Source organism: Coturnix japonica, chromosome 1, assembly GCF_001577835.2.
Source record: "Coturnix japonica isolate 7356 chromosome 1, Coturnix japonica 2.1, whole genome shotgun sequence".
NCBI classification, from domain to species: domain Eukaryota; kingdom Metazoa; phylum Chordata; class Aves; order Galliformes; family Phasianidae; genus Coturnix; species Coturnix japonica.
Window position 1 is genome coordinate 20,995,755 of NC_029516.1, and position 26,708 is coordinate 21,022,462.

General features: G+C 38.7%; 1 protein-coding gene across 5 annotated transcripts in view; it reads right to left on the bottom strand.

Moving 5' to 3' along the window:
- LOC107308970 (cadherin-like and PC-esterase domain-containing protein 1) overlaps nt 1-26,708 on the bottom strand; it is a 71,733-nt gene that overhangs the window by 22,623 nt on the left and 22,402 nt on the right. For 4 of the 5 annotated variants that reach the window (XM_015853307.2, XM_015853315.2, XM_015853335.2 and 1 more), the window contains exons 4-7: nt 19,443-19,549; nt 17,560-17,635; nt 6,282-6,438; nt 4,586-4,754 (exon numbers count right to left, since the gene is read on the bottom strand). In XM_015853307.2, the coding sequence (XP_015708793.1) occupies nt 4,586-4,754; nt 6,282-6,438; nt 17,560-17,635; nt 19,443-19,549 (509 nt within the window). The remainder of the gene's footprint in view (nt 1-4,585; nt 4,755-6,281; nt 6,439-17,559; nt 17,636-19,442; nt 19,550-26,708) is intronic. The other variant, XM_015853332.2, reaches the window with a different exon arrangement.

The window sequence follows — 26,708 nt, forward strand, 5'->3', positions numbered from 1 at the left end:
GAGGTGATTGAGAGTTGCTGAAAGGCAAGTGAAAAAAAGGAAGCAGGATAAAAGAGAGGTTCTGGGAATAACACTGAGACATGTTTATATTGTTGCTTGGACTGAAGAGCCAGAGGGTCTGTGGTTTAGAAGGAAAACAGAGAGCTAAGGGCATGGATAAAAGTGTAAAGACTTATTTATGACATATCTGCTTGTTATAAAGAACAATCAGTCTAGATCTCTTAGTGGAGAAACTGTCAATGTTCATGTTGAAAAGAGCAGAATAGAACTTCAGGAAGATCTTTGACTTTATTTGTACAATGCCTGACTGACTGAAATACCTGATGCAGAAATGAACAGGGTAGAGAACTGCATCACACATAAGTCCACTGGAGGTTATTAAACATGAATATATTCCACTTCCACTTCAGTGAGTCTTAACTTGGAGGTTACCAGAAATGGGTAGAGTCTGCCCAAGTACAAGTACCTTTCATGTCAGAAAAGAAATGTCAGACAAAACATATCTTCTCCAGCCCAAACAGACTAAATGGGTTCTAAATGATTTGAGGAGAGAAATCAGAGCCATTCTGCTAAGCTCAGTATCTCAGGAAGTTTCTCTGCTGAGGCTGTTTGAAAGAATAGTGAAATGCATGTGTTAAGTTCTTACAACATCTCATGCACAAATTTAATTTTATTCCCAAATAAACCTGCAATCTAATTAATACCTGATGATAATTTTCTTTTGCATTTGCTCTCGTTAAGTGACATGGAAAGAATGGCTAATCCCAATGTTAAAAAATAAATAAATAAAAAATAAGGAAATAAATCCTGAAAGTTTCTGCTGTTGCTAACCATTTCGATTTTTACCTGCATGAACATTTGGATTCTATTTCATATATGATTACATGAAGTAGTATCAAAATTGGCCACTTGGGGGCAATACTGTAATCTAATTTTCAGCATTCTGCTCTAAACCAGATTTCCATGTCATATTAAAAGAAATATTTCTTGGACAGTCGAGAGTCCAGTTTTAGTTGCATATATGTTAAGTATGATTATTATTTTTCTTTGCTCAATCTTTCAAATACCTAGTATACAAGGAAGAGAATTTTGGGTATAGTGGCTCACACCACAGTAAGATCTTGTTGGCAGGGGGGTTCAAACTAGATAATCTTTACAGTCACTTCCAACCCAAACTGTTCTGTGATTCTATGATTCTGTGGAACAGCTTCATTTTAGTATGTTTACTTCACTGTGCAAATTGAAAATCACTTTTTACATGATAAGCATAGTTTCAGCTAAGGTTATCTGAGGCTATGCTCATATATTGGTCAACAAACTCAAGTCCAGGAGGAGCATGACATATGCTTTTGATGAGCAAATGGACAGTGAGACAGAGAAGGGGCTGTTCAAAGCAACCCACAAAACAGAATAAAATTCCCAGGTTACACACAGTGTGGTACTACTGAACCCTGCAAAACTGCACCCTTTGTTATGAACTGGAACCAGATTGGGAAAGACTAATGGCTGAGTTAAGGAAGTACTTTATAGTGTGTTAAACCTTGAGATAATTAATCGTAAATAAATGCCTTACACACTAGCTTCTATAGAACAGAAAATTAACCATAGGTCAGCTTTTTGTTTAATACACATGCATATTTGATTAATATGGAGGGAATTATTGCACACACAGATCCCTCCCTTAATTGGTACCATATGCAAAATAGAAAACTTCCATTTTATTATTAATTTTTCAAAGCACAGATGGTCTAAATAAAGAGTTTCCAAATTTCCTCATGGAAACAAGGCTATTATGTGAGTCTCATTACATTTATGTGGCAGAAAGCCATTCTCTTCACTGCATTTCCTGCATCTTCCCAACCAGGGCCCAATTCTAGAGTTGTACTTTTGCCACCCCTTGAGCACACCGAAAATCTTCATGCCAATTCAGGATTTAGCTTTTTTCATTTCTGAACTGAGATCCTAAAATCTGCATAATCCAAAAAAAGCCTCAGCAGCTGGTGAGTCAAATGAACTTGAACTCTTTCTGAACTGCTATTTGGCCAATGCTTATTCAAGAAGTCATTATAAAGACTTACCACTCTGATTAGGATAAGCAAATCTGAGTCATAAAAATTATTTACAACAGTCTACTATCAGTGGAGAACAGAGTATTATTTAACTTATTTAAACTTATTTTTTGTCTTTGTGCATTTTCTCTTAGTCATTTGTTGTCATTTGGTACCACATCTCCAGCCCTGAAAAATATCTACTCCACATATACAACATGGTGGTTAGTTTTAGCAACCATAAAGAGTTGTTTTGCACAGAAGATCAAATTTTAAACTCAAAATACTGACACTATGCAAATCTCTGCATTATTGTGCAATGTTATTGAAAGCAGTGTGTCTATGATACAATACAACAAGTTGAAACTATTCATTTTAAAAGAAGAATTAAGTCAGCTTCTCTTAGGGAAAAAACACATCACACAGTAACAATTTTTTTCCATATCAAAGTCTCTCCTATAGGCACAGTCAGTTCCCAGTGACACCAATGGGTATTCTGTCAGTCAGTGGAAGAACAGCTAATAGACATCCTTTCTGTTTTTATCAACTGCTGACACACTAGATCTTCACAGTGTAACAACTTCGTTTCCTACACACAAGAGCCAGCAAAAACATAATGCTTATAGAAGTTTTCTGAACCAGATTAGTTGGCTGGTAGGAACACAAATAGCTCCACTGTAAAGTCTGGGAGAGGAGATCATGATGGCACTGTATATCTCTCTGGAAACAAGTGATGGCTCCACGGAGTTTCCTAGAAGCTTGATGTAATCTCATCTCAAAGGTTATCTACAATTGAATTCTAAGCTTTTCCCAAATTCTCCTTCCTGACTGATGCCATGTTTTCTAATGACTCCTGCCTGATGCCTGTTCACCAGGCAGAGTAGCCACTCTGTGATTATCCCTGTGGAGCTTCTGGCTGCTGAGTGAATCTCCCTGACTCCTTCCAGGCTATGTAATGTGAACTGTTTATGCCGAAAGACAGTGTTATAGACCTGCATTTTGTTGCTTTGTACTTAAAGTTCATCATTGTAAACGTGCTTTCTCTGGTATCTACTTGTGTATTTCTTGCCACTTTGACAAGTCTGCCTAAAGCTGTGGAAGATATAACATTGCAGCAGCAGTAACCAGACTGGAACTACTGCAGATGTGCTGCTGCTTCTATCTGTCTTTTTTATTGCTTCTTCAGCTGCGAAGTATTCTGTAAATGATGACTGGCACCCCTTTTAGCAGACTTCCCTCAGTTGGAATTATTTTACAGAGCCATATCACAGCCATTAATGACTATTAACCTTCAAAGTACTGTCTGCTTATGATACTGAACACTCTAGTATACATAAAACAAAACTGACTTACAAGGTTTGAAAGTGGGTGACCACTAGTCTTCCTAAACATACATAAAGGAAGTATAAAATAATATATTTAAATGGGGTTCTGAAGAGGGAAAGAGAGGTAGCTTTATCTAGTTTTAGCCATCTAGAATTTGCCACGTTCCCTATGATAATCATAGCCGGTGGAAAGAAACAGAGATTTCTAGAAGGAAATTCCAAAAGTAGTGTCTAAAATGAGGTATTTTGTATCCTAGAGTTGTCTGTTTCTTCAATAACTAGAATTAGATGAAGAGCTTAGAGAAGGCATTTAACTTTCACAGAGCTAAAATTATAGGACATACCAAATGATTAGCATCATCGAGAGTCCTGGCAGTGATGCCACAACGCTCATGCTGATTCAAAGACAAGACCTACTCACGTCCTGAGTGTGTTATATGAGCCACGTGCACCCATCCTCAGACAGCTGTTGAAAGAGTTATGTCACCTGCAGAATTCACTGCTACTTTGTGACCTTTTTCCTTCAAAAAGGAGCAGCTGCAGAACTGTAGTTCCTTCAAAAAGAGCTGCTGTGTGCAAGGACAGTTCCTTGCTGAAAGAACAAATGAAAAATATGTTTGGAATCCATAGAACTGCTGAGGAAATTAGGCATGAAGAGAGAGGGGTCTCTCCAGGCACTTAGAGATGGACAGAGTTAAAGAACGTGGGATAAATCCTTCTCCATGAAACCTAAAGACCACAAAGAGCCACTCTGCAGAATACTTCCTTCTCTTTATTTGGATGTGCCCTGACTCTCATCTGTTCTATTTTACTGCACCTAAAAAAGAAATCTAAGCAAATAATTTAAATATTTACTTTTGTTTTTTTACAACACTGTCAACATCCAGGCAAAAGATGTTACTGCATCAGAGCGAACTGAAGACGAGCTTTAGAGAAAACTCTGACTGTGCAACTGCTGTGAAGTCTCACCAGCAAAAACTGGCTTTGAAGCAAGCAAATCCCAGGGCCTTTCTTAACCCCCATTGCACAGGCCAGCTCTTCCCTTCTTCATGAACAAAGCCCCACTTTTTATGAAAATAAAAGCAGTACTTGTGCAGAGACATCACTGTCAGCTTGTGATTAAAGAAGGGGGAAAAAGAGAAGGTAAATATCTGGCTTTTTGTCTCTACTTTGTCTGTAAATGAGCAAAAACTAGGAAACAAAACATTTTACCTTTACAGAAAAGTGCTTCTTCTTGGGTGGATGCCAGACAGTAGCAGCTGAATGAAGAAAGGCCCTCAAAGGTGTTAAGGATGTGACTAGCACATATGCTTTTATGATGACAGAAAGGTCTTGAGCTTTAAGGATATCCTTGTGGTCCGATGAAGCCAACACCTGATTCCTGGGAAGCAAGAAAAGTGTTGAGAACTAATAAAGCACCTTTGCATTTCATTTAACAGGAAAATGAGCTACAGAATAATGAGAGTAATTGAGAAAATAATTTATGGCTTTCTTTTTTTTTCCCACCCCAAATTAGATAACAGAGTAGATGAAAACAAGCAGGCTGGAACCAAACTTTATATCAAGTCTTTTTTGATGCCTTCAGTATTTGTAATCATAATTTGCATACATAGAAAGTAACTGTGGTAGGAGAGAGTTATTGTTGAGAGAACTTATTGGTAAATGCATTGTGGGCATGTTGTGAGTGTTGGAAAACAAGCTGTTATTAAGCCAGGACATTCGGAGTGAAGGTAAAAACATTAAAGAAACCTAAGCAGCTTAAATTACAGAAGTGCACAGTCAAGGTACCAAATTTAACACTGATTGGTAGCAAATTCGGAAAGAAAAAAAAATAATGGAATGTAAAGACTATACTATCATAAGCACATTCTTCAGTATAATATAAGTCCACGAGCATGTGGTACTGCATGCTTGTACTAAGGAAATACATGAACTATGATTCCATATATTACGAGAGACAATAACAGCCCATAATTAAGCAGCAACTCATAAAATAATTGCATTAGCTATCTTTGTCTAGGAAGTGATGTAGGTCTCTAGAGACCAGCCTACACCTCCCGTAGTCTGCACACACACACACACAAGAATCAGCCATAGAAATGGGGAAAAAAAAACAACAAAAAGGGAAAAATCAGTTCAATAAAATCTCATTACATAGGGAAACTTGAGCTATTCTAGGGAATATCATAAGTATGGTTCTTACTCCTCTAAAATCTTTGAATATCAATCTACTTCACAGCAAATGCCATGAGTATACAAATTATGTGTCTTTAAGATTATAACTAGTGGCAAAAGAGGGATTTCATATTCTCCTCCCATTTGCGTGTAACCTTTGTCAAGACATAGCCTCTTCAGGCCTCAGATTTGCCACTCATTGAACATATTCTGTGATTCTGTGATATTCTAATAATATCTATGTTAAACAGACATTTTTCTTCCCCCCACAGAATAATAAGAACCCTGATCACAAAATGTGTGGTCCTTAAATACATAAAATTACTTTTGGATAGTCAGTTCTAAAGTATATATTATTTCTTCACTTAATGGAAGGATGAAAGGCCACTGTGCAAAAGACTATCTGTGCGTGTCTGGAATAGGGATCAGACAGGGATGGGAAAGGAAACGGCTCAGCCACCATGAGACCTAAATATTTCAGAGGTGATTCTGGATCTATATTTATTTATCTAGGAGTCTAAAGGCTATCAACATAAAGGGTTAGTTGTTCACACACAAAGCATGTACAAGACTGGCTAATGCAGAAACAAACATGCAAGTATAAAAAATAGAACACATCTAAGTGCTCCATCTGCTGTGGTCTCCAGTCTCTCTCTATTCTGCATCCCTGACTCCCAGGAAAATGCATTATGAAACACATATAACTTTTGGGGGTAAGGTATCATTAGCTTACAGCTGTGCTCCATCGGTTTGGCTCCATAAGTACTGCAGATGGGTGATGTGCATCTTGACATTGCTTTTGTCGCCATGGGTGATGTTGCTTGTAGTGCTGTTCCTCGACAGTCCATGCCAACTGGAGCACTCTGGGGTGGCAATTGAGAGCTGCAAGTCTGAAAAGTGCAAAGGGGATGAGAAAGAAAGGCAGTAGGCCATTGAAAATGCTGGTCATCTCCTGCTGTTAGGGGAAAAGTATGAAAAAACCAATAGTGAGAGAAGCTAACAGAATCACAGCCAGGGCTACCTTTTGTGGTTCCTGAGATCTATGGCAGGTTTCATTATCCAGCTGAATGCAATAGAAGCAGGACTGACGTACTGGAGCCCTCAAGATTACAGAGGCACGTGAATATTAATAGTAATCAAAATATTGTGATGTGATATCAGTCAATGTATGTATTTTTTATTCTTACTGTGCTTGTAAAAAGGCACGGAGCTCTTATGTCATTATTTCATGCAGGGTAGTCTCCATTAAAACTGACGTGCCTCACTTTTAGACATTTCATATTCTTAAGTAACAGTCAGGGAAAAGCCAAGCCGCACACGTTATTCCCAAACCTCATCATTTATCTTTTTAATGACACACAGCACTGTGTTAATGCTGCGAAGATACTGGTATAGCTTCTCTCTTAATGTGCACACTCTTCAGCACATATGAAATGAAAAAAACTAAAATAAAAAATGAGTCTGTATTCCTGATGATGAGCTGTGAGCAGCCATTCAAGGAAAATGGTTATTATTATTTTTTTTCATGCAGTTCCTGTTAAAATGACATCTTGATTGTTTATGTTCATCAGCTGTTCATCAGTTCAGCTCCGTTCAGCCTTCCAACCTCAAGTGGATCTAAAATTAATCTTGTCCTTTGCCTTACACGCACCATTTAACAGGGGTAAATGCTTCACTAATAAAAAACAGGCACTTATTAATATAGCACCTCATGTTCAGATTATATTCTCATCAACATCCTTGTGTTGTGCTATGCATTATAACTGATTTGGACTTTGTAAGCGTCTACCTGTCTGCTGATGGTGCATAGATAAAACAGGCTACTGTCTGCCTACTTGCCTGTGAAGAGTGAGCCAGTAAATTCCCATTAAGTGATTTATTTAGCAGATTTGCTTCTGAACATGCACAGGGAGAGGATCAGCTAAACCAAGTGCTTTTGATTTCCATATCCATTCTGTGCAGAAATAACGACATTTCACTATGGCTGTTTCTACCACGTAAAGAGACTATGATGTTCCACCACAGTAATTCCCAGTTATTTATTAGCAAGTGCAAATAATTCCCACATTTTCATAATACAGTTTTGCTGTTCAGCCAAAACTAGAGCTATAAAAACAAGTACATGTCTCCCACAATGCATGGCTGGCTTCGAAGATCTTTTTCTTATGTATCCTCACACTGACAAAAATGACACAGCTCCTCTAGGAGCCATGCCCTGATCCCCTATGTATGGCAGCACATCCATCAGGAACAGCCCAGAACAGACTCCAGAATGCAAATCTCATGGCCTGTGCTTCCAATCAGCAAGATAGGGGTCTATTGACCACAGTCAGTAACAAATAAACACAAAATCCAGTCAAGTCTGTTACAGTAATCCAAATACTCCTTGTCAATACTGCAGAAAAGAGAGAGGCATATTGTTCTTACTGACACAGCTACAGCCTACAGCTGAAAGAAGGCAGAACTGTGGTATGAGACCAAGCTCCCTATAGCATACTCAGATAAAGCCACAGCTGTGTAACAGAACCGCAGAAAGGACGATCTCTCACCAAATTATCTGAAAAGCAAATTTTGCCAAAGATGTACATTTTTCAGCAATTTAGTTAGTTAAAATGACCGTGATGTCAAGAGAGCATGACTTCTGAAATGCGGTTTTCTTTTTTAAAAGAAAGCCAATATTTCACTGAAAATAAGAACAGGGCAGCATAGGAGGGCTGTTCAGCTTGTTACTTGTTCCGTTTGCTCCAGAGAAAAGCGGGAGTATCTATTCCTTTCTAAAATATCATTTTAATTGTGTTGCTAAGGAAACCAGTAACCAGTATAGTATTAACTCACAAAGCAGAGTTCAAAAATAACGAGATGAGGTTCTTACTTTACCCTGTTTAAATTTATCCATTTAAAATCAGAATTTTAGCTGTTAGTGGAAACTGTCAAATTACTTTGACACTAATTTATTTTTTACTACCCAGTGAAGCTTTTATTGTAGCAGTTCATAATGAAAATGGATAAAGACAGATGAAAACAAGTGTCCTAAAATTATCATAACCACTTGGGAGAAGCTCCTTAGTTTTGCCATAAGTCACTGTAAAATGCCTCGACATAAGACAAAACAATGGAAACCTGCCATTTCTCAAAGAAGAGAAGGTTAAGGGAATTCAGGACATAGGTCCTATTACTGAGATCTAAAAACAGGGCACTGGTCCTAAACTGTTCCACATTCTGCAGACCATCCTGTTTATACCTTAAGCATATCTACTGGGTTTCTGTTAGCACCCACCCTAGGAGGGAGGAAGCTCATCACAAAGGGGCTGGAAGAAGAAGAAAGAAAAATGAGAATCTCGTGAGGCACTTGCTCCTTGGGCTGAAGATGATTGATAGTACACCACCAGGCAGAGCTAATGAGGTAGTGACAGCTCCTTAATTTAGAATATCTACTAGTAACCAATGAATATAATTATCCTAATAATAAAGAGTCATTAGTAGCAGTGAATACTCAGATGCATCAGTTCTTACTGCAAGTATTATTACTCTTGTTACTGCTAAGAAGCTTTAATAGTGTTGGAGTTGTGAATTTGTTAATCAACATTATCATCAATGAAAATCAGCTTGCTATGCCTTTACCATTTCTGGTAACTGACACGCTTTTCCATCTTGAAATCACTCTACAAGCTGTTGTTAATTAACAAGTGCTTTCAAAGACTGTAAATAACCAACACTGTAAACAACATTTCATGGTAGAAATGAGAGAGGCAAAGCAGTTGAGGTGTATCAGCCAGCTTGGGAAACCAAGTTACAAATTACTTGAGTCCCAACACTGTAGTCTCCTGTCCAGATTACTTTTCCTTTTTCAGATTAGATTTTCCTTTCCTAAAAGCACGGGCTTTTAAGATCAAGAGAAGAAGAAAAAGGAGATGTAGACTAGAAAAGAACATTTTTTCTTTTCAAGTAGCAGTACCTAAAGGGCTACACAATCTACTGTTTTTTGTAAGAGAATCTGTTGGCTTTGCCAAAAGTACATCTTGCTGCTGCTGATCTACTATAAAGCAAAAGACTTAAAACCAGACACCCACTTTTCACTTTGGAAAAAAAAATAAAATGAAAAAAATCATTGAAATTGTGGCTTGAAGAAGGCTTTTATCCTGATATCTCTGAAATATCCCACTGAAGACACTGCCAAACAGCACCACTTAACAAATCTCAACCTTAAAAGTCTCTTCTCAGTCTGCCCGGGGTGTTCTCTGTCCATTTCAGTGGGGAAGGGAGGCTCTACAAATTCTTAGCTGAATTCACACATTAGCCCTCTAACCACAGCAGTGGGTAAAGCATAGTTCTGAGTTGGAGAACAGCTGGGCAGCATATGTGAACAAGAGGTATAAGAACCACCAAAGCAAGTCAACACCTCTTGATCAAAAAAATTAAGTGCCCTTTTGTTACATGAACTGGTGGTAGATTTTGTTCTGTCACCTGCAATCTTTCAAAGTACCAGAGAAAACAGATCAGATGACAGTGACAGCAACTATGTTGGTATCTAATGAGACCTTTCAAACAATTTACACAGCTAAGATTTCTTGCTCCCTCTCCCCCATTTCCGGCTCCCAAGTTATTCACTTGTCTTTGGCTCAGATTTCTGGAGTGTAACATGAGATACAGCCCATGTGCAATAAAGAATAACTGATTTAAGAGTTACAGCATGTGGCTGAGCATAAGTTTTACCAAATGCTAAAAGTACTTTTGGACAAATTAAGACCTCCTGGCACTCAGCTAGGTCAGTATTTACGTGGCTGTGGCCGCTTGCACAGACAGCAGATGGAATGTGTAGGTCAGTCTGGACATGTGGTGATCTACAAACATAATGGATTCAACAGCAGAAGATCCCATTGGCTGAACTACATGTTCTCTGGTTGAACTAAGTGACCATCCCTTAACTGAAAAAGAAAGCAGGATAAACAAGAATGATCAATGTTCTTTATCCTTTCTGTTATATAATCCTTTGATGATACAAGGGTTGTGATATGGTCTTGTTTATTAACTTTTTTAGTTTGATCAAGATCAAAGAGGCTATATTTTATACACTGAAAAGAAAAAAACCAAGAAAAAAAAACAACAGCAAAAATCATTGTCTCTGTGGGAAAAGGTCATTTTGCTTCTAAAGTGTCCATCAACTGTCAGTTCTTTCAGAAACATTTCAAGAGCAATTGAGTGACCTTGAAAGCCCATGGCTGTGTAATGAAGCACAAGGATATAGAAGGGATGAAGCACGTAGAAAGTGCTATGCTTTGTTCTGAGAACATCATATCATTCATTTATTTCATATGGGCCATTGTAAGCTCAGCACATTAATATTTCCAGAGTCTTCATCCAATTGCTTTTCTTTTAAGCAGGAAAAATCTCACTTCAGAACACAAAAGGACATTGATCCTGGAAGTATATGGGAGATTTCCATCTGAAATGTTCTGAACACCTTCCTCAGTTTTCATAGTGGCAATCTGTTTCTAACAGGATCTTGAAATTTCTAACACAGGAAAAAAAGAAATAATGACAGTCACCTCCTGTCAGTTCTCAGCAGTTTCTGACACAGTATTCATGAAGAAACTACAACAGGTCATTTATGCTTGCTTCTCAACTTTGCTCTCCAACATGACTTCTCAGTAAGTTAGAATGACTTCATATTGCTTTCTGTGCTTGGATCATCCATCTGTCTGACTGGTGTGGGCTGCTGGAGATCAAAGAGTGGACAAACTGCATTGCTACAAACGGTTCCCCTTCTGGTATTTACAGCTGGGCTCTTTTCCAGGCTTTGTAGATTTCTAAGGTGTGTTAAACAGCTGCAAAGACTGCTTCACATCAGGAGATGCTTAAAAAGCGTTCAGTCATAGGCAGACTCCTGAGCACATCCACAGGTAGGGCATTTTAATCAAAGCCCACTGTATAGTTCTTTTTGCTCAGCCGTGTGTAGCAACCTGCTCTAATCTGTGTAACCATTAAAGCAATGACTATTAAAAGTGCATTTGTTTCTTCCATTTTTCATTGCTGGTTTCAGAGAACTGATGACTTTCGAACTACTGCTTTTACATGACTTGAGGTCATTGCAGGCTTGTCACAAAAAGCAGATCTATGCCATTTAATTGCCTTCTGTTGTCCATTTGACCTATCTGATGAAAAGACTCTGAAACTAAGATTAGTACTTTCCTAGGGCTTAGACATTATGCCTTGAGGTTGTTAAAGAAAGAGAGCCTTTAACACTTGGAGATTTACAACCTGTGCACTTTGAAAGGAGTGCCTCAAAGCAGGCACTGAACACTTGAAGGTAGCTAGCAGAAGTACTGGCCCCAGTGAAGTGCTGGCAAAATCTTTATTGTCTTCACAGAAATGTGATTTCTTGCTTGATACTTAACACCCCTGCGATGACTTTGATGTGTTATAAGCTTCATTTGAGATGGACTCATTTCTGCAGCTTCAACATCTCACTCACTACCGACTATCCTGCTGGCCTTGAAACTTCAAATTATTAGTAACTTCTGGAAGTGTAAGCAGTGGCTATCTAAAATGCATTTACTGTAGGGAAAAGAAAATAAAAAGTATAAGAAAGCAGATCTCGATGGAAAGGAGATGTACACTATGGGTTGAAATGTGCTGAAATCTGTGCTAAAAGCACCGGTGAAGTTTCAGTTATAAAGAAAACCAAATGATAACACAACATTGCAAAATACCTGTTGTTTATTTTTGCCTCTAAAAACATCAGCAAACACAGCTTCAGTTCAGATTAATCATTTACTATGTTCATTGCTTCTCTATTTTGGTTGAGTACACATAAAGTATCTTTGCTTCTTCATTTCTGATGCATTCTCACAGTTAAGGATTTCTCCATATTTTCCAAAAGTGTTTCTGCTATGTGTACCCTTCATTCCAGAACATAAGTTTACAGATAAGTTGTAAAACTGTAAAAGGTATCTCAGTGAATGTGCTGGCCAATTAGTATGTGATTAGGGCTCTGATTCTGGTAACACATTAGAAGAAGGCTAAGTGGGGCTTTCTGGACTCAAAGGCAAGCACCCAAGGGGGCGACAGCCAGCTGCAGCAGCTGGAAGCAGAGCACCAAAGGCTCACTGCAGCTGGACGGCATTTTTTACCAGCTTCCATGGGCCCCAGGACAGTGGCAGAGGAGGAGAAAAGCCATTTTTGCCTTCTATTTCATTAATTATATCAAATGGCAACATCATCCAAGACAAAGTGTAGAAAATAAAAGCGTGTAAACACCTGTGTGTGCCTGTGTGTGTTGCTTGATTCTGGCTAATGATGGGGACAGCAATATGATGTGTTTTAAGGCTGTCTTCTCCTGTTGCTTTTTCTACTCAACTTCAGAGCCAGAGTTACCCAGGGACACTAGGGACAAGCAGGGATGATTGGCCAGGCAGGGGGGAGTGAAGCTGAAAGCGGCTGGAACCTCAGTGAGCACCAGGCAGTAAATATGTCACATAGTGAAAGCACAGTCACACAGCTGGACTGTCTTGGCTTTACCTCCCACCCAATTTCATTAGGGTCATGTCTATCCACAAACCTTCTGTGTGATTAAAAATGTTGGCCAGCCCTGAAGGTGATCAAGGAGCATGCAAGGCTCACAGGCACTCATAAAATCTCTGCACTAGTGACACTAATAAAAAGAAACCCAGAAGGGAGGCATGCAGAAAAAGCACTACTTCTAAAAGAATCAGTGGTCTGGATGGGTAGAGAAAAGAGTTATGCATGGCACTGCCTGGGTACTGGATGAGATGAAGCAAGTCATGCTTATGTGGAAAGAGAGACTATTCTGGCTCAGGAGGGAAACAGGAAAATATTCCCAGTGCTTTGTAGACAAAACCTGTCAAAGACAGTATTTGCTGTGCTTACATCAGGACGTCTTAGCTGTACCCTAAACTGAGGACGAGCCATTGGGTTCACGCTACGGATCTCAGTCCTTCCCATCTCTCAGTAGTTCCAGGATGTATCCAATCCCAGTTCAAACCCCACTTGAGGTGAGACATAGAGTCTGAAGAACTGAAATCCCTCAATAGCCTCAAACCTTACAGGTTTGAGGTATTTGCTGGAAGTTTTTACTCATGGATCTCTGAAACAGATGCATCTTTTTCTGAACTAATAAATACATGCCAGGAAAATTTCTTTGTCATTCAATAGCCATGCCAGAACTTCCTCATGACCCCTGTATAATAAGCAGACACTGGGCATGTGACTAAAAACTGAGCCAAATGTACTGTATAAACAGTAGTGAAACCAATCTTCCCAGTTTGAGCAGAAAGCCTTTATCTGTTACTTCTGTGTTGAATTTTAGGATCTATTACTATTCTTATACCGTGCCATATACATGTGCTATGCCATGTGTCCATCATTCAGCAACTACTTTCATCTTCTCTTTCTCAATCTTATTTAACTATAAACATCCCAGTTTCTCCTCTAAAATAATCCTCCTTCAATCTGACTTCCCTGTGTCCGTATTTTTCTTTTTTCTCATATGCTTAGAACAAATTTGAATTTTCAGACTGATGAAAAGATTCTCCATTTAAGAGAAGAAGGAAAGAAAAGTACTGACCTGGTATTTTCTGTAATTCTTTTCCTTTGCAGCAGCCAAGCTTATATATGGAAATATGTGGAGGTTCAGACTATCTTAAACATAAAGCCTATCAGTTTAAGAGTTACACAATATATATATTAAAAAAGTCTAGAAATATCATCAGATAGAATATTTAGAACAATAACCTTTACTCTAGTGCCCACTGCTTATCAATATCAATGCTGTCATACTCACATTACATTCAGTAATCCCTTTCTCTCTTCCTTGCTGTCCCGTATTCTTTTCTATGACTTAGTGTGTCTTTAATGAGATCACTTAATTAGAGCAACAACTTTATATTTTCACTTTTACAGGAAACTGCTTGATTCCTTGGGGAGCTGACTAAAGGACACACAGTAAAACAAACCAATGGTCCTCTTCAACAGGAATTGCAGAGAAGTTCTGTTGACTCAAACACACAAGAATGAAAATAAGTGACTGATTTGAAAGGAAACAAGCCCTTATGTGGAGGAAATATTGAAAAACAAAACTGTTCTTTCCCCAAATAATTTTAGAACTGAGGATTAAACAAATCTTATTAGTTTGCACCTTTGCTGTTGTTGGGAAGAAAAGTGTTGCAGAGGATGCCAGCAAAAAGAATACCACTCCAATGTAAGGGAATAGGTAGTATCTGGTTCTACACAGATATTTACTTTAATTTTTGCCTTTTTGCCCCCTTACTGCCACACTGAAATCAAATGATTGAACTTCCTGGTTCTAATTTCACCATCTGTAGGTGAAATTAGAGTGGTAAGTTAGATTTAGTAAGTTAGATATTGCACCTACATTTATCACAAACAGGATTTGTATCTGAATTAAGACACTTGCACCTTGAGGTCTGTTCCATTCAAAGATGAATCCTTCTCTGCCAGAGCCTCTATTCCTATTTCTGTGCATGGATATCATTGCAGACTATACAGTCAGTGCAAAGCTATTTCGCTAACCCTAAGTTTTGCTGGAACTAAATATTCTCCTGTAAAGTGCTGACTCTAAATTTTACCTCTGTTAATTTGGGGAGCTTAGATACCAAGTGTTAGATTTAGTTGTCCAAACACAGACACCTATTGCAATCTAGGATTCCATAGGATACCCACCTGAGCCTCCAGCTTCTCGTCCATAAAGACATGTTCTGTGCTAAGTCTGCCTATCCTACTGGGTGCCCTGGATCCCCTCCCCATGCTATCTCAAGTGTTGTGATACTTGCAGTGAAACTGTTACCTCAGCCCTTGACCATGTGCTGATGTGGAGACACCTAGATTTAAGAGATGACTTTCTTTCTACTTTAAAACAGTGCAATTAATTTTGGTAGACCTTTTTTTAAAACCAATAGCTAAGAGATGAGGAGCAAGCCTTTTTCAGTCTGACAGTACTTCAGCAGATGACCAGAATAAGCCTGTTACTGAGTGAGAAGGACTGTCAGAAGCTGCTGCTGAGCACACAAATCTACCTTCATTTCAAAGGCATTTCAGCATCGGTTAGATTTCTCTTTGGCAGGAAAGAACTAGCAGCACACATATGGAATAAAATGCTTACAAATTGCCCTTCCCAAAAGAGGAGAGAACACCAAACAGTCTAACATACCACTTACACACAATTACCACAGTGTATGGGCAGCAGTGAAAATGTGCATATTTTAAAGGGAAAGCTCTCTGTGGTGAGTGCCTCTTCTGCTTGTGGTTTTGTGGCAGCTAAACAACAAAACTTCTGCAAATGACATTTCCCCAGATAGTAACCAGTGCTTTTTAAAAGCAGTCTGTTACAACATAAGTCATTATTTCCTTTCAATTTTTTAGAAAACTTCTCAGGTTTGCCTAAACCCAGCACTATATCAGTTTTATACATATATATACACTTTCTCATTCACATTCCAGTGCAAGAGACCCAAGGCAGTATGCACCACTGAAGACATCTTTAAAACCCACTCAGTGTAATACGACTTCACTATAAAGAATTCTTGTGGGGCCTGGATAGATATTCATTATACTCTATGTTCCTTATAATCAGCTTTGACAATTCACCACATCAAGAAATTAGCAAAAGTCTGATTTAAAGGTATACTCAGTGTACAGTTATTCATGGAAAACTCTTCACATAGGTTTTAAATATTGATCAATCTTTAAATGAAACNGAAAGAAAGAAAGAAAGAAAGAAAGAAAGAAAGAAAGAAAGAAAGAAAGAAAGAAAGAAAGAAAGAAAGAAAGAAAGAAAGAAAGAAGGAAAGAAAGAAAGAAAGAAAGAAAGAAAGAAAGAAGGAAAGAAAGAAAGAAAGAAAATGGATATACATTTTGTTAGATTAAGAACTATCTATCTTAGCTTTAGCCAAGCGTACAAAATTCAGGCGTTTAATCCAGGGTGCTTGTCTAGGCTCCATTTGCAGTCAGAGGTGAGAGGTAATTGGTGATACGTGCCCCCAGGGTGTAATTCAACAAATCTACTTCAAGGATAGAGTTTAAGATAAAATGTAGCAGTCTTTGAAGGTGCTCCCCTCTCTCCACTGACTTAAAGGGAGAAGCAGAATAATACAGCAGAAGACACCTAATTTCTAAATGGTTCAAGACGTGCGGTGAATCTTTGCACTAAGTATAGAATATATATAAAAGGAGAAAAATGCAAGGCAAGGTGAGGCTAGGCTCAACCTACAAATCTAATGTACTTCTCAGACAAACAAGAATTAATACTAATGGGATAAATGTGGTTATTTAAAATAAATAAATAAATAATCTTTTAAGTAGTTTATATAGTGAAGATCGATCATAAATCCAAAATAGCACTGATGCTGGATATTTAGTGATCTGAGACCAGAATGCACCCCTCCAAAATTTAAATAGATTTAATACAGTGCACAACAGTTTTGTTAGCTTCTATTTGAAGCTGAATTTCACCCATAGTAAATTAGAATTCTCTGGCAACCGTCCCATAACCTCCACACATTTCTGGTGGATGCTCTTAATATACAAAGGCTTTTTATCAGTAAACTATGTCTGGACTGCAACCAAACACCAACTCCTACTCCTTCTCCATGCCACAACATTTTTATAAAGCTGGAGAAACACACCATGTTGAACCCGGGGCTTTGAAGTCTAAACACCAATATACCATATGAACATAGAATAGCCCAAAAATAAGTTATTTATAGCTAAATTATTCCTGCATCATGTACCGGCCAAACAATGCAATGTTTTACTGCACAACTACAGCCTGTATTTGACTGCTGTCAGAAACTGATTCCCATTCTTGTATCATTTTCATTGAGTTTATTCTTACATTTTTTATACTTTATTTTTCTCTGCATTACTGACTAAAAATAGAAAGGAATTGAAAGCATGACGGTCTCATTTCACACACTTCCTATGATACCTACTAAATGACCTTCACCGTATATACATATTAGAGGAAATTAAGTTACCTGAAAAGGCTTTTGTTATCTGGCACAATCCCTCTTTACTGCAAAGGAAATACTGAATTTCTGGAAGTAGGTTTACCTGTATATGAAAGGAGAAGCTTTAATTATTTCATTCACAAAACAGCTTTTTTTTTTTTTTTTTTTTTTGCTTGATCCCCCAATGGCTTTGTGTTTAATTTATCAGGAAAATCCCATTAGTGTTACAATTTTGCCATCTCTGCGGCATGGGATAACAGATTAAATTAAAGCATGGGCTCTACCTCCATGGCCATAAAACAATAACATTTCAGACATATGCCTCTTCTGCCTGGTTGCTGAGCCGACGCTCCTTCCTTGCCTACCTTTTTAGCTTGTGCAGCTTCTCTTTGTTTTGTTGGTTATCAGTCTATGCCTTTCAGCGCACAGAAACCTTTTATGCCTTTAGAATTTCTATGTTTGGGTGCTGGGGTAACATAACAAAGGCACATTCAGACTCTGCAGCAAGAAACTGTGTTTCACTGTCATATGAACACGTCCGCAGCAAGCAGTGTTAGTCCAAAATTTAATGTTATCCAGAAACACAGGCCATCTGTTTTAAGTCCCTGCTGTGCTGCAGACTTCCTTATGGAACTTAGACAATTCCTTTGATCACCTTATACCTCAGTTATCCATGTGCAAAACTTCTGGACATTGCAGAGTGTTGTGAAGACTGTTACATAAGGATCAGGTACAGAAGTAATGCAGTGAGTGAGTAAAAGGCAATTTGGAGAAGTCTGAGAGGTTTTATGATCTGAGATCTGAAATCATAGCATCTGTATTTCTAGCTAACTGGACCTGCTATAAAAATTATGTTCTGGATACAATGAGACAGGGCATCCTGTCTTCAGCGGACACACAGAAGCGTTCTCAGAATGTACTTAATACCCAAAATAAATGCTTTTCAAAAGTAGCTCTATTTCTCCCAGTCTCTCAGTTCAGAGTCTCGCCGCTACTATCTATCTGTGTTGTTTTACCCGAATCATAAGACAAGATGAATCTACGATTTGTCCACCTTTTTTCAAACAATGTCCTCAGTTTATCACTTATATATTTCACCAGTAGACCAGGCATTTACCTATCTAATCTAAATTGTACCCACAATATTGTCAAGATAAAACAAACAAGCAAGCAAGTGGACAGACAAGCAAATAAATCCTATCACTGCTGACGCTTTGCACTATGAGTAAGCAGACTGCTGTGTCAGAGCAAAGAACTTCCATCAAGGCTTTGGAGGGTGACACCGGTTCAGCTCACACATTGTAGGTGCACTGTCACAGTTTGGAGAGGTGCCTAAATTATGTTGACAAGTAGTAACTGCGTTAGATAAAACTCAGGAGTGACACAAACTGTGAAGCCTAAACTAGTCAAGCTTCATCTCCTGCTTGTTTTATTATTTTAAACTATTGCCTACATTTGTTAGTTGTTTCTCCTCATTCCTAAGTTTTATTTTTCTGATGGAGTACTTGTTTAAGGTTCCTCTGACTTCTGTAGCTGCTTTTGCTGCCAGACCCTCACTTTGAGGCATCCAAAAATGCAGAAGTTCAAAACAAGGAAGAGCAAAATCTGACACTAAATAGCTTTAATTCCATTTATATTGAAATCCCTACATCCAAAATAACATGTTATGTCCAAATGGGAAATTGCTTTTGGTCTCTGGACGAGATATAAAATGAAATGCTGATATGCAACAAGTATTTTTCAGTAGAATTGGAAAAAAAAAAAAAAAAAAAAAAAAAGTTTTGAATCAGTTCAATCATTCTGCTGCAGTGTGAAAGGCAAATCAGATACATTTCTTTTTGTGAGTGGGTGCTGAAAAATTGGGTTACCCACTTGCCCTCACTTCCACAAAGAATAACAGAATCTCATACCTTCTGGAATAACTCCAGTTGATGCAAGTCATCTCTCTGAATGCAGCTGCTAGTATCATCTTTTGTGGAAGATAAGCAGATCAGAAGATCCCAAGGGCTTATGCTACCTATTGGGAATGAAAAGAACCAAACTGAGAAAGAAGCCATCATGCAATTACTACTTGAACTAAAGTACTTAAAGCAGAATCCTGAGGAAGAGTAAATAATTGGATTGCTGAGTACATGAACAGCTACATATGGCAAAGGACAAAATGACATTTAACTACCAAGCTTTGGATCTATAGTTAGGTGTTTCATAGCTAGCACCTCTGGTTATATCTGAGACAATTCCTGATGCCTACAGATGTCCAGTCCCCTGGTGTCTGACCTGAGATGACAGAAATCATCTGTTTAGCATTCAGAAATTAAGAAGTTCAACAACGTGGCGTTGCTTGAAATTAGCATGATCAACTTTCTGAAGTGGGTACATTTTTCTTCTGTACACAGCCTTCCTAATCTGGACTAGTTAGAGAAGGTGGCATTTTTGAAGAGTGACAGAAACACTTTGTCTCTTGAGGATACCATGAATACATGAAGTAAATGGTAAATCCTTTCAGTGACAGGATGACGATTAGAAATAAAAACTTCCAAACAGAAAGGGAAGCCAAAAAAGCTGTAAAGCGTCTACAGCAGGGTAAAATATTTGGTCAGAACTCCCTATAGGGCAGCCATTCCAATGATTAGTTGTTTGGTTCCTATTTCCAGTGCTGGAAGACTGTATACATTTTATTTCATTTCTAAGCTATCCATTAATGATGCCTTCCTAATTTTAAGATTAGTAATTTTAGATTACTCCTTAATTTGGTCCTACTGAAAGCCTGCAGAGATATCTATTTTGGCTGATTTCCCTTTCAAAATGTGTTTTGCTTCCTATCCCAATCACAGTCACAAATGCAAAACTGGATGAAAAATTCACCTAAGGACAGTTAACGTTCAGTTTGCATTAAGTACACTGATGAACTGATTGTACATAGTGGGTGCAGGATTATGGAAGTAGCCACTGCATTGTAAGCAACTCCATAAGTGGTGCTACGAAGTTAAAGACATGAATTTTAGGTACAACACATCCATTACTGTTAAGAATTCTTCAAATTCTCTTTATAGGAGCCCATGCTATGGTATAAAAATTATTTAGATGTGAAATTTAGGCACAGAAGATTCACTACATGCTCTTTCTTGAAAGAAACATACAAAAAACTGAAGTTTGATAAAAATGGCATAAATCACAAAACATTGAAAAGCCATGCAAGTTAATGCTTTAATGCAAAAGACTGGGAACATTAACAACCAGTTTGATTGACTTAATCAGCTGTGTAATTATCAGATAAGCTAGACATTGTGCCTGTGACTAATAAACACCTTTGAATAAATCATTATAATTATGTACAAATACAATGTCTAATTGTATGTGAATTGAAAGGGTGCTGGAAGGCACTCCATTTCTCAGAAGTAGTTCATTTCCTTCCTGTGTTTATTGTTACACATCCTTGCCAGGGATGAATTTGATCCCTGACTCCAAAGGATACACTGCACTGTGTATCATTTGCCCTTTAGGATACAGCAGAGTGATCGATATGAATGCACCAAAGAAAACAAAAGGAAAAAGGGCCCTCTGACCCAGCTTATTTCTGAACTAGTGCCCAAGACATGGAACACATAGCTGCCAGGAATGATTTTTCAGGACAGGTTGAATGCCTGCCACTATTTGTGTTTTATATTTAGAGTAATTAGACATCTAGCCACTTGCACCAGTACAGAACAATCAGAGCCGAAACGCGCCTATTTTTAGAAAGCAGGAGACTTCCTATTAGAAAAACAGAGTACACCTTGTGCTGTCTCCCAGATTCAGGCTGTCAGAGCACTTGGACTTCTATTTAAATATATTGTTACATTTCTAATGATTTGCACCTGAAAAAAAATGTGCTCTTGGAAAACAAAAATGGGAAGGACGTGGGTTACAACAGGTTTATTTCTTAAACAAGTTCTTCCATGAAAATAACTTAGAAATTGCCTGTGTCATTCCTCACACAGTTTAATTTTTACTAGAAAATGATCATCTCTTCTATAAATTTAACAGTTATAGAACTATTCTAAAGAAAAAAGTGCTAGCATTTTTAATATTGCAGTAACACCGGATGGCTCAGGAAGAAATTCCCAGTGTACCAACATGAAACAGCCAACATTGTTTTCCAAGAATATATAACGTACAATGACTTTAATTCCTTAGAGTAACTGATTTAGTGAAAAGAGGAAAAGCAATGAAACAATATGACTTCAATGAGTCTTTTGACACTATTTCTATGTAAGATATCTGCAACTGCATAACTCTTTGAAAAAACAAACTCTAGATTGTCACATTGTCTTTTTTTTCTCAGAACCTCAAAAATATGCCACTGTATACTCAATTCTCTTCAAATTTTTCATTAACAAATTGAATGATGGAACTGCAGATATGTTTATAAACAGCGAATGGCACCAGGTTTAGAGGAATACTAAGCACTTTGGAAGACATGGTCAAAATTCAAAATGGTATTGATAAATGGTCTGATTCAACAAGAGGAAATTCAAAACAAATTCAGTGTGTCATAATTTGAGATGAGAAATCAGATGGACAGATACAAATGGCCAGAGGGCCCTAATGCAGAAAAGAGCCAGAACCATAAACTGCCTATGATTCAACAATATAATAATATTGCAAGGTCACAGAGCACAGGCTGAACTGAATTTGGTGAGGAAGCACTCGTGGAAATAGCTGCTTGTGTACATACCTGGCTTAAAATATGACAAAGCAAACTGCAAACAAAGCAGACTTCAGCCCTTCAATATAATCAGTTTGTAGGGGGCCAAAAGTTTGCTAGTCAAGAGTGTAGAGTGGAATCATAGAATCACAGAATGGCTTGGGTTGGGAGGGGCTTCAAGGATCATCAAGATCCAACCCCCCATCACAGACAGGACCACCAACCTCCACATCTAACAGTAGGCCAGGCTGCCCAGAGCCCCATCCAACCTAGCCTTTAACATCCCTGGGATGAGCTGCACAAATGTGAAGACAGAACGACAGCCTCCTTGCTGCGCTCCAGGCACCAGGCTTGATTTTATGTGTCCCAGTACCTCACAGGGCAGGCTGTGGGGAGGTCTGGAGGAGGTGGGAATTCCACATCTCTGAAGATCTGAGCTTCACTGTGAACTCTCAGAGGGAAAATATCCTTTGAAGCCTATTTCTGGATACAACAGTTTGGCTGTCTCGCTTATGCAAAGATTAGATTGCCACTTGTTGGACTGAATGCTTTCTCTTTGTTAATATGGCCTTTTGAAAGTTTTCAGTATCACTACTCTATGTGTAGGGCTTTACCTAAATAAATGTCTCATTCTTAGGTGAGCAGGGATTTTCCCCATAAATAATAGAATCATAGAATGGCCTGGGTTGGAAAGGATCACAAGGATCATTGAGTTGCAACCCCTCTGCTATGTGCAGGGTTGCCAACCACCAGATCAAGCTGCTCGGAGCCACATCCAGCCTGGCCTTGAATGCCTCCAGGGATGGGGCATCCACAGCCTCCTTTGGCAACCTGTTCCAGTGTGTCACTACCCTCTGTGTGAAAAACTTCCTCCTAACCTCTAACCTAAACCTCCTCTGTCTTAGTTTAAAACCATTCCCCTTGTCCTATCACTATCCACCCCGAGTTATTTACATTCCTCTTTTAATGCATCTCTTGATAGTCATGAGCTAATTTAAACACCCTGCCACTGCAATGAAGAACAGTCACTCTGATAAATGAAAGATGGTGAAGTTTCTGTTGTTTCTTGAGCTGTTCAACAAAGGAGCTGTTTATTTGTCCATGTGTAAACCCTTCATGCTCTTGCTGAGACTGACTGTACTCTTCTATAATGCACAGTCCAGCCCAAAAACCACCTGTTTAGCTTCTTAAATTAGGGTGCAATCTTTTGGAATATTAATGACAGTGAAGTATTAGAAGTGTGGGGAAAAAAAAAAAAAACCAAAAACACAAACCTAACAACATTCTATGTATGAGGCTGAGATTGTGTTGGACATAGTCAATTCATCCACAAAATATTCTGTATTGGTGCTGTATGGCTGCCAGGGAGAGCCTGGAGGATTTCTGAAGGCAGTTGCTATTCTGTTCACTCCCTGGGGAGCTTTGGGGCTTTACCTTGGCTTAGTGACCCCATAGCTAAAACACCAAAGGAAGAGTTCTTTGTGGAGGAGAGACTGGCAAGAAGCAAATGGAATCAGTTGAATACTCAGGACAGCTCACCTGTCCCTGAAGAATTTAGTAAGAAATATTGCTCCATGAAATTAATTAATGTGAAGTCACAAATGAGTTCAACATTTGGGGAGCGAAGTCCACCTGAAGTCCTAACAAGTGGCATCATCTATGAGTGGAGGGTGATGCTTGACTGTGCTGTATTTCCTCTGCAAATATTGCAGAGAAATGATACATCTAAGTTCAAATCAGGAGGCTGAAATCTTCCAGTCTCACCTAAAAAATTAAAAAGTTATTTTTTTACTGTTTCTTTCATCAGAAAGGTCTGGGCAGAAAAACTGTTCTTCCTGACAATCCATAGCAGAAATCATAAAAGTACAAAAATAAAAGAGTGTGACAATCCAAGAGTTACAAGTTCCTTCCGGAAGAACTCTTCTCTAATTTGGGCAGATATCTTCCTTTTTTTACCTGGAATAAAACTTTAAGACTGCTTTGGATTTATGCACAAACATAACCAGTTACCTTCTGGAGTTATGAAGTAATCAGTTACCTCAGTGGGGTAATACTGGTACAAAGCAGAGATTGTCTCTAAAAGAAGCAAAAATTTCTATTGTAGGTATAAACAGAAGAACAGAGTAGAGATGGGACAATCCCTTCTACACTCATTTCACTTTCATTCAAGTAATAGATTTACAATTCTCTCTTCAATCAACACTTTGGGTCACTATAACTACTGTAAGTAGTTGCCATGGCCACAACTGACAACCATGAAGATATTTTCAGATTTGCAATAAATCATTTAGATCTGTTTTTTTGCAATTTGTAGATAATTTTTTGTCTGCAAGACATCAGAAGGCAGTGCACAAAAAAGTTGCAGCATTATTAAACTATATCCACTTTTACTTACAACGAAAGGAATACTGGAAATAAAAGCAACTAAAGTACATTCAATAGTTACATTAGTCTGATTTGGGATGAGAAATACTGTAGTGCCTTAGATGTATTAGATAGTTCTTAGGTTATTGAGAGGAGCAGTGTCAGGCTAAGAATAATTCTCTGCTGAGCTCTGTTCCAGATCGTAACTCTTAGAACTGATATTTTTTATCATAGTATAATCTGAACTCGGGCTGTGAAAATATGCTATCAAAATACTTTATGAGCTACAGTAAAGTTCAATAGCAAACAGAAGGGATATGCGTAATTCTGGCCCACTGGCAAACACACTGAGGTCCTTCAAACACTCAAGCCTGTTTTTCCACTTCTATGCCTACACACTGTACTCTGGATGAATATTCAGATGACTCTGGTACAGCCTCCAAACCTAGGCATTTTTTCTGCACAGCCTTGGTGAAAACAAGGACATTTAGATAGCTGATACAATATGCTCTATTTGTATGCAAGCTAACATTACAGCCATAGTTGCTCCCAAATACTGTTATTCTTACTCTGCATGTATTTTAACAGATCAGGTATGTTACCAAAGCTGCTAGATATGTTTCTCACTCATACAAGAAGCACAGTGGGACTGAGAACTAACTCATAAAAGGCACCAGTGGAAGGCTGCTCTGCTCTGTGCTGGTGGGAAAGAGACAGGCTCTGTTCCACCTCAGAAGGAAGGCTGAGGTCCATACAACTTGGAGCTGCAAGGGAAAGAAGGAAGGAAGGAGGGAGGGAAAGATGCATGCCTTGAGAGAGAGAACTCCATCCTGTGCAGGGAATGGAAGAAACCATGCTACTTCATGCCATGAGGTTGAGGGCACTCTTCAAGCCTCAGGACAGAGAAGAGCTTTCTTCTGCTCTGTGCCAAGGAAAAAAGCTGCCTGACACAATTCCCTTTGGATAACACTCACTCTTACTTGATCCAAGCTACTTTAACAAACAATTATTGGGACTACATCCAGGAAAGAACTTGGTATCGCTGTTCTGCACACCCTGAGGCGAAGTCATATGAAAAAGCAGCACACAGTCATGAAGTGGAAGGATGTATCACGAGTTTGAGTGCTTGGGGCACTGGGTGCAGCAGCTGCAGGGGTACTAGGGCTCAGAGCCCCATGTCTGTGGTGGCAGCAGCTGAGTGTGTGACCAAGTGCATGAGCTCTGCCTGTGTGTAAGCGCTGAACATGGTGGTGTTTGATCACCTCTTGAAGAAATAAAGACATATTTAAAGTCTGAATGGCAGTCCTTGATGGCTGCATTTATACCACATGGATATCCTACAACAATACTCATTAATGAGAAATATACCTTAATACTCAAGAGGCAGGAAACGGCCACAAAAGAGAAACTAGGGAATAGAGAATGGCTAAACTAAGCAGTGATAGGTTGCAGGCTCAACCACTGTCCCACAATCATCTGCTGTGTTTGTTTTCTTCTTGCTTGGTGGCCATGCAGAGCCCCAGGCATAGTTTAGGAGACAGCCCAAGTCAGTGACATTTCCTGAAACCCAGAGGAGATCAGACCACCCTCAGTTAGAGAACAAAGAGTTTAGAGACATGGACATGAGCCATATTGCATCACTTGCCCTCAGGACTAGGGAACTGACCCATTTTATTTATGAGTTAAATAAAGCCAGAGAAAAAACAGCAATAGGATAATTAAGCCATGGCTAATACAAGGATTTCCAACAATGATACTTTGTCTCTGCAGCACCTCATGCTGCTGCCAATTCCACTCACCTTGCATGCCACATGGTAGTGAAAGTAGTGATACACACATCATCATGACTACCTTCTTAGGCATCCGTGGAACATGAACTCTAAAGCAGAAGTTAAAATCTTCACTCCAAACATTTTAAAGAAATGTATGACCAGACCTCTCACTTTTGAAGGTCAAGAGGAACGTTCCCAATGTTAGATTAGCAGAAAACATGTACTGTAACATATGGGACATGAAACACACCACGGATACTGGTAGAGAAGGAAAAAATCTGCATTCTCCTATTTCACACATCATCCTGTCACAAATTGTGCAATATAACTGGCCTACAGTTGTACATTCCATA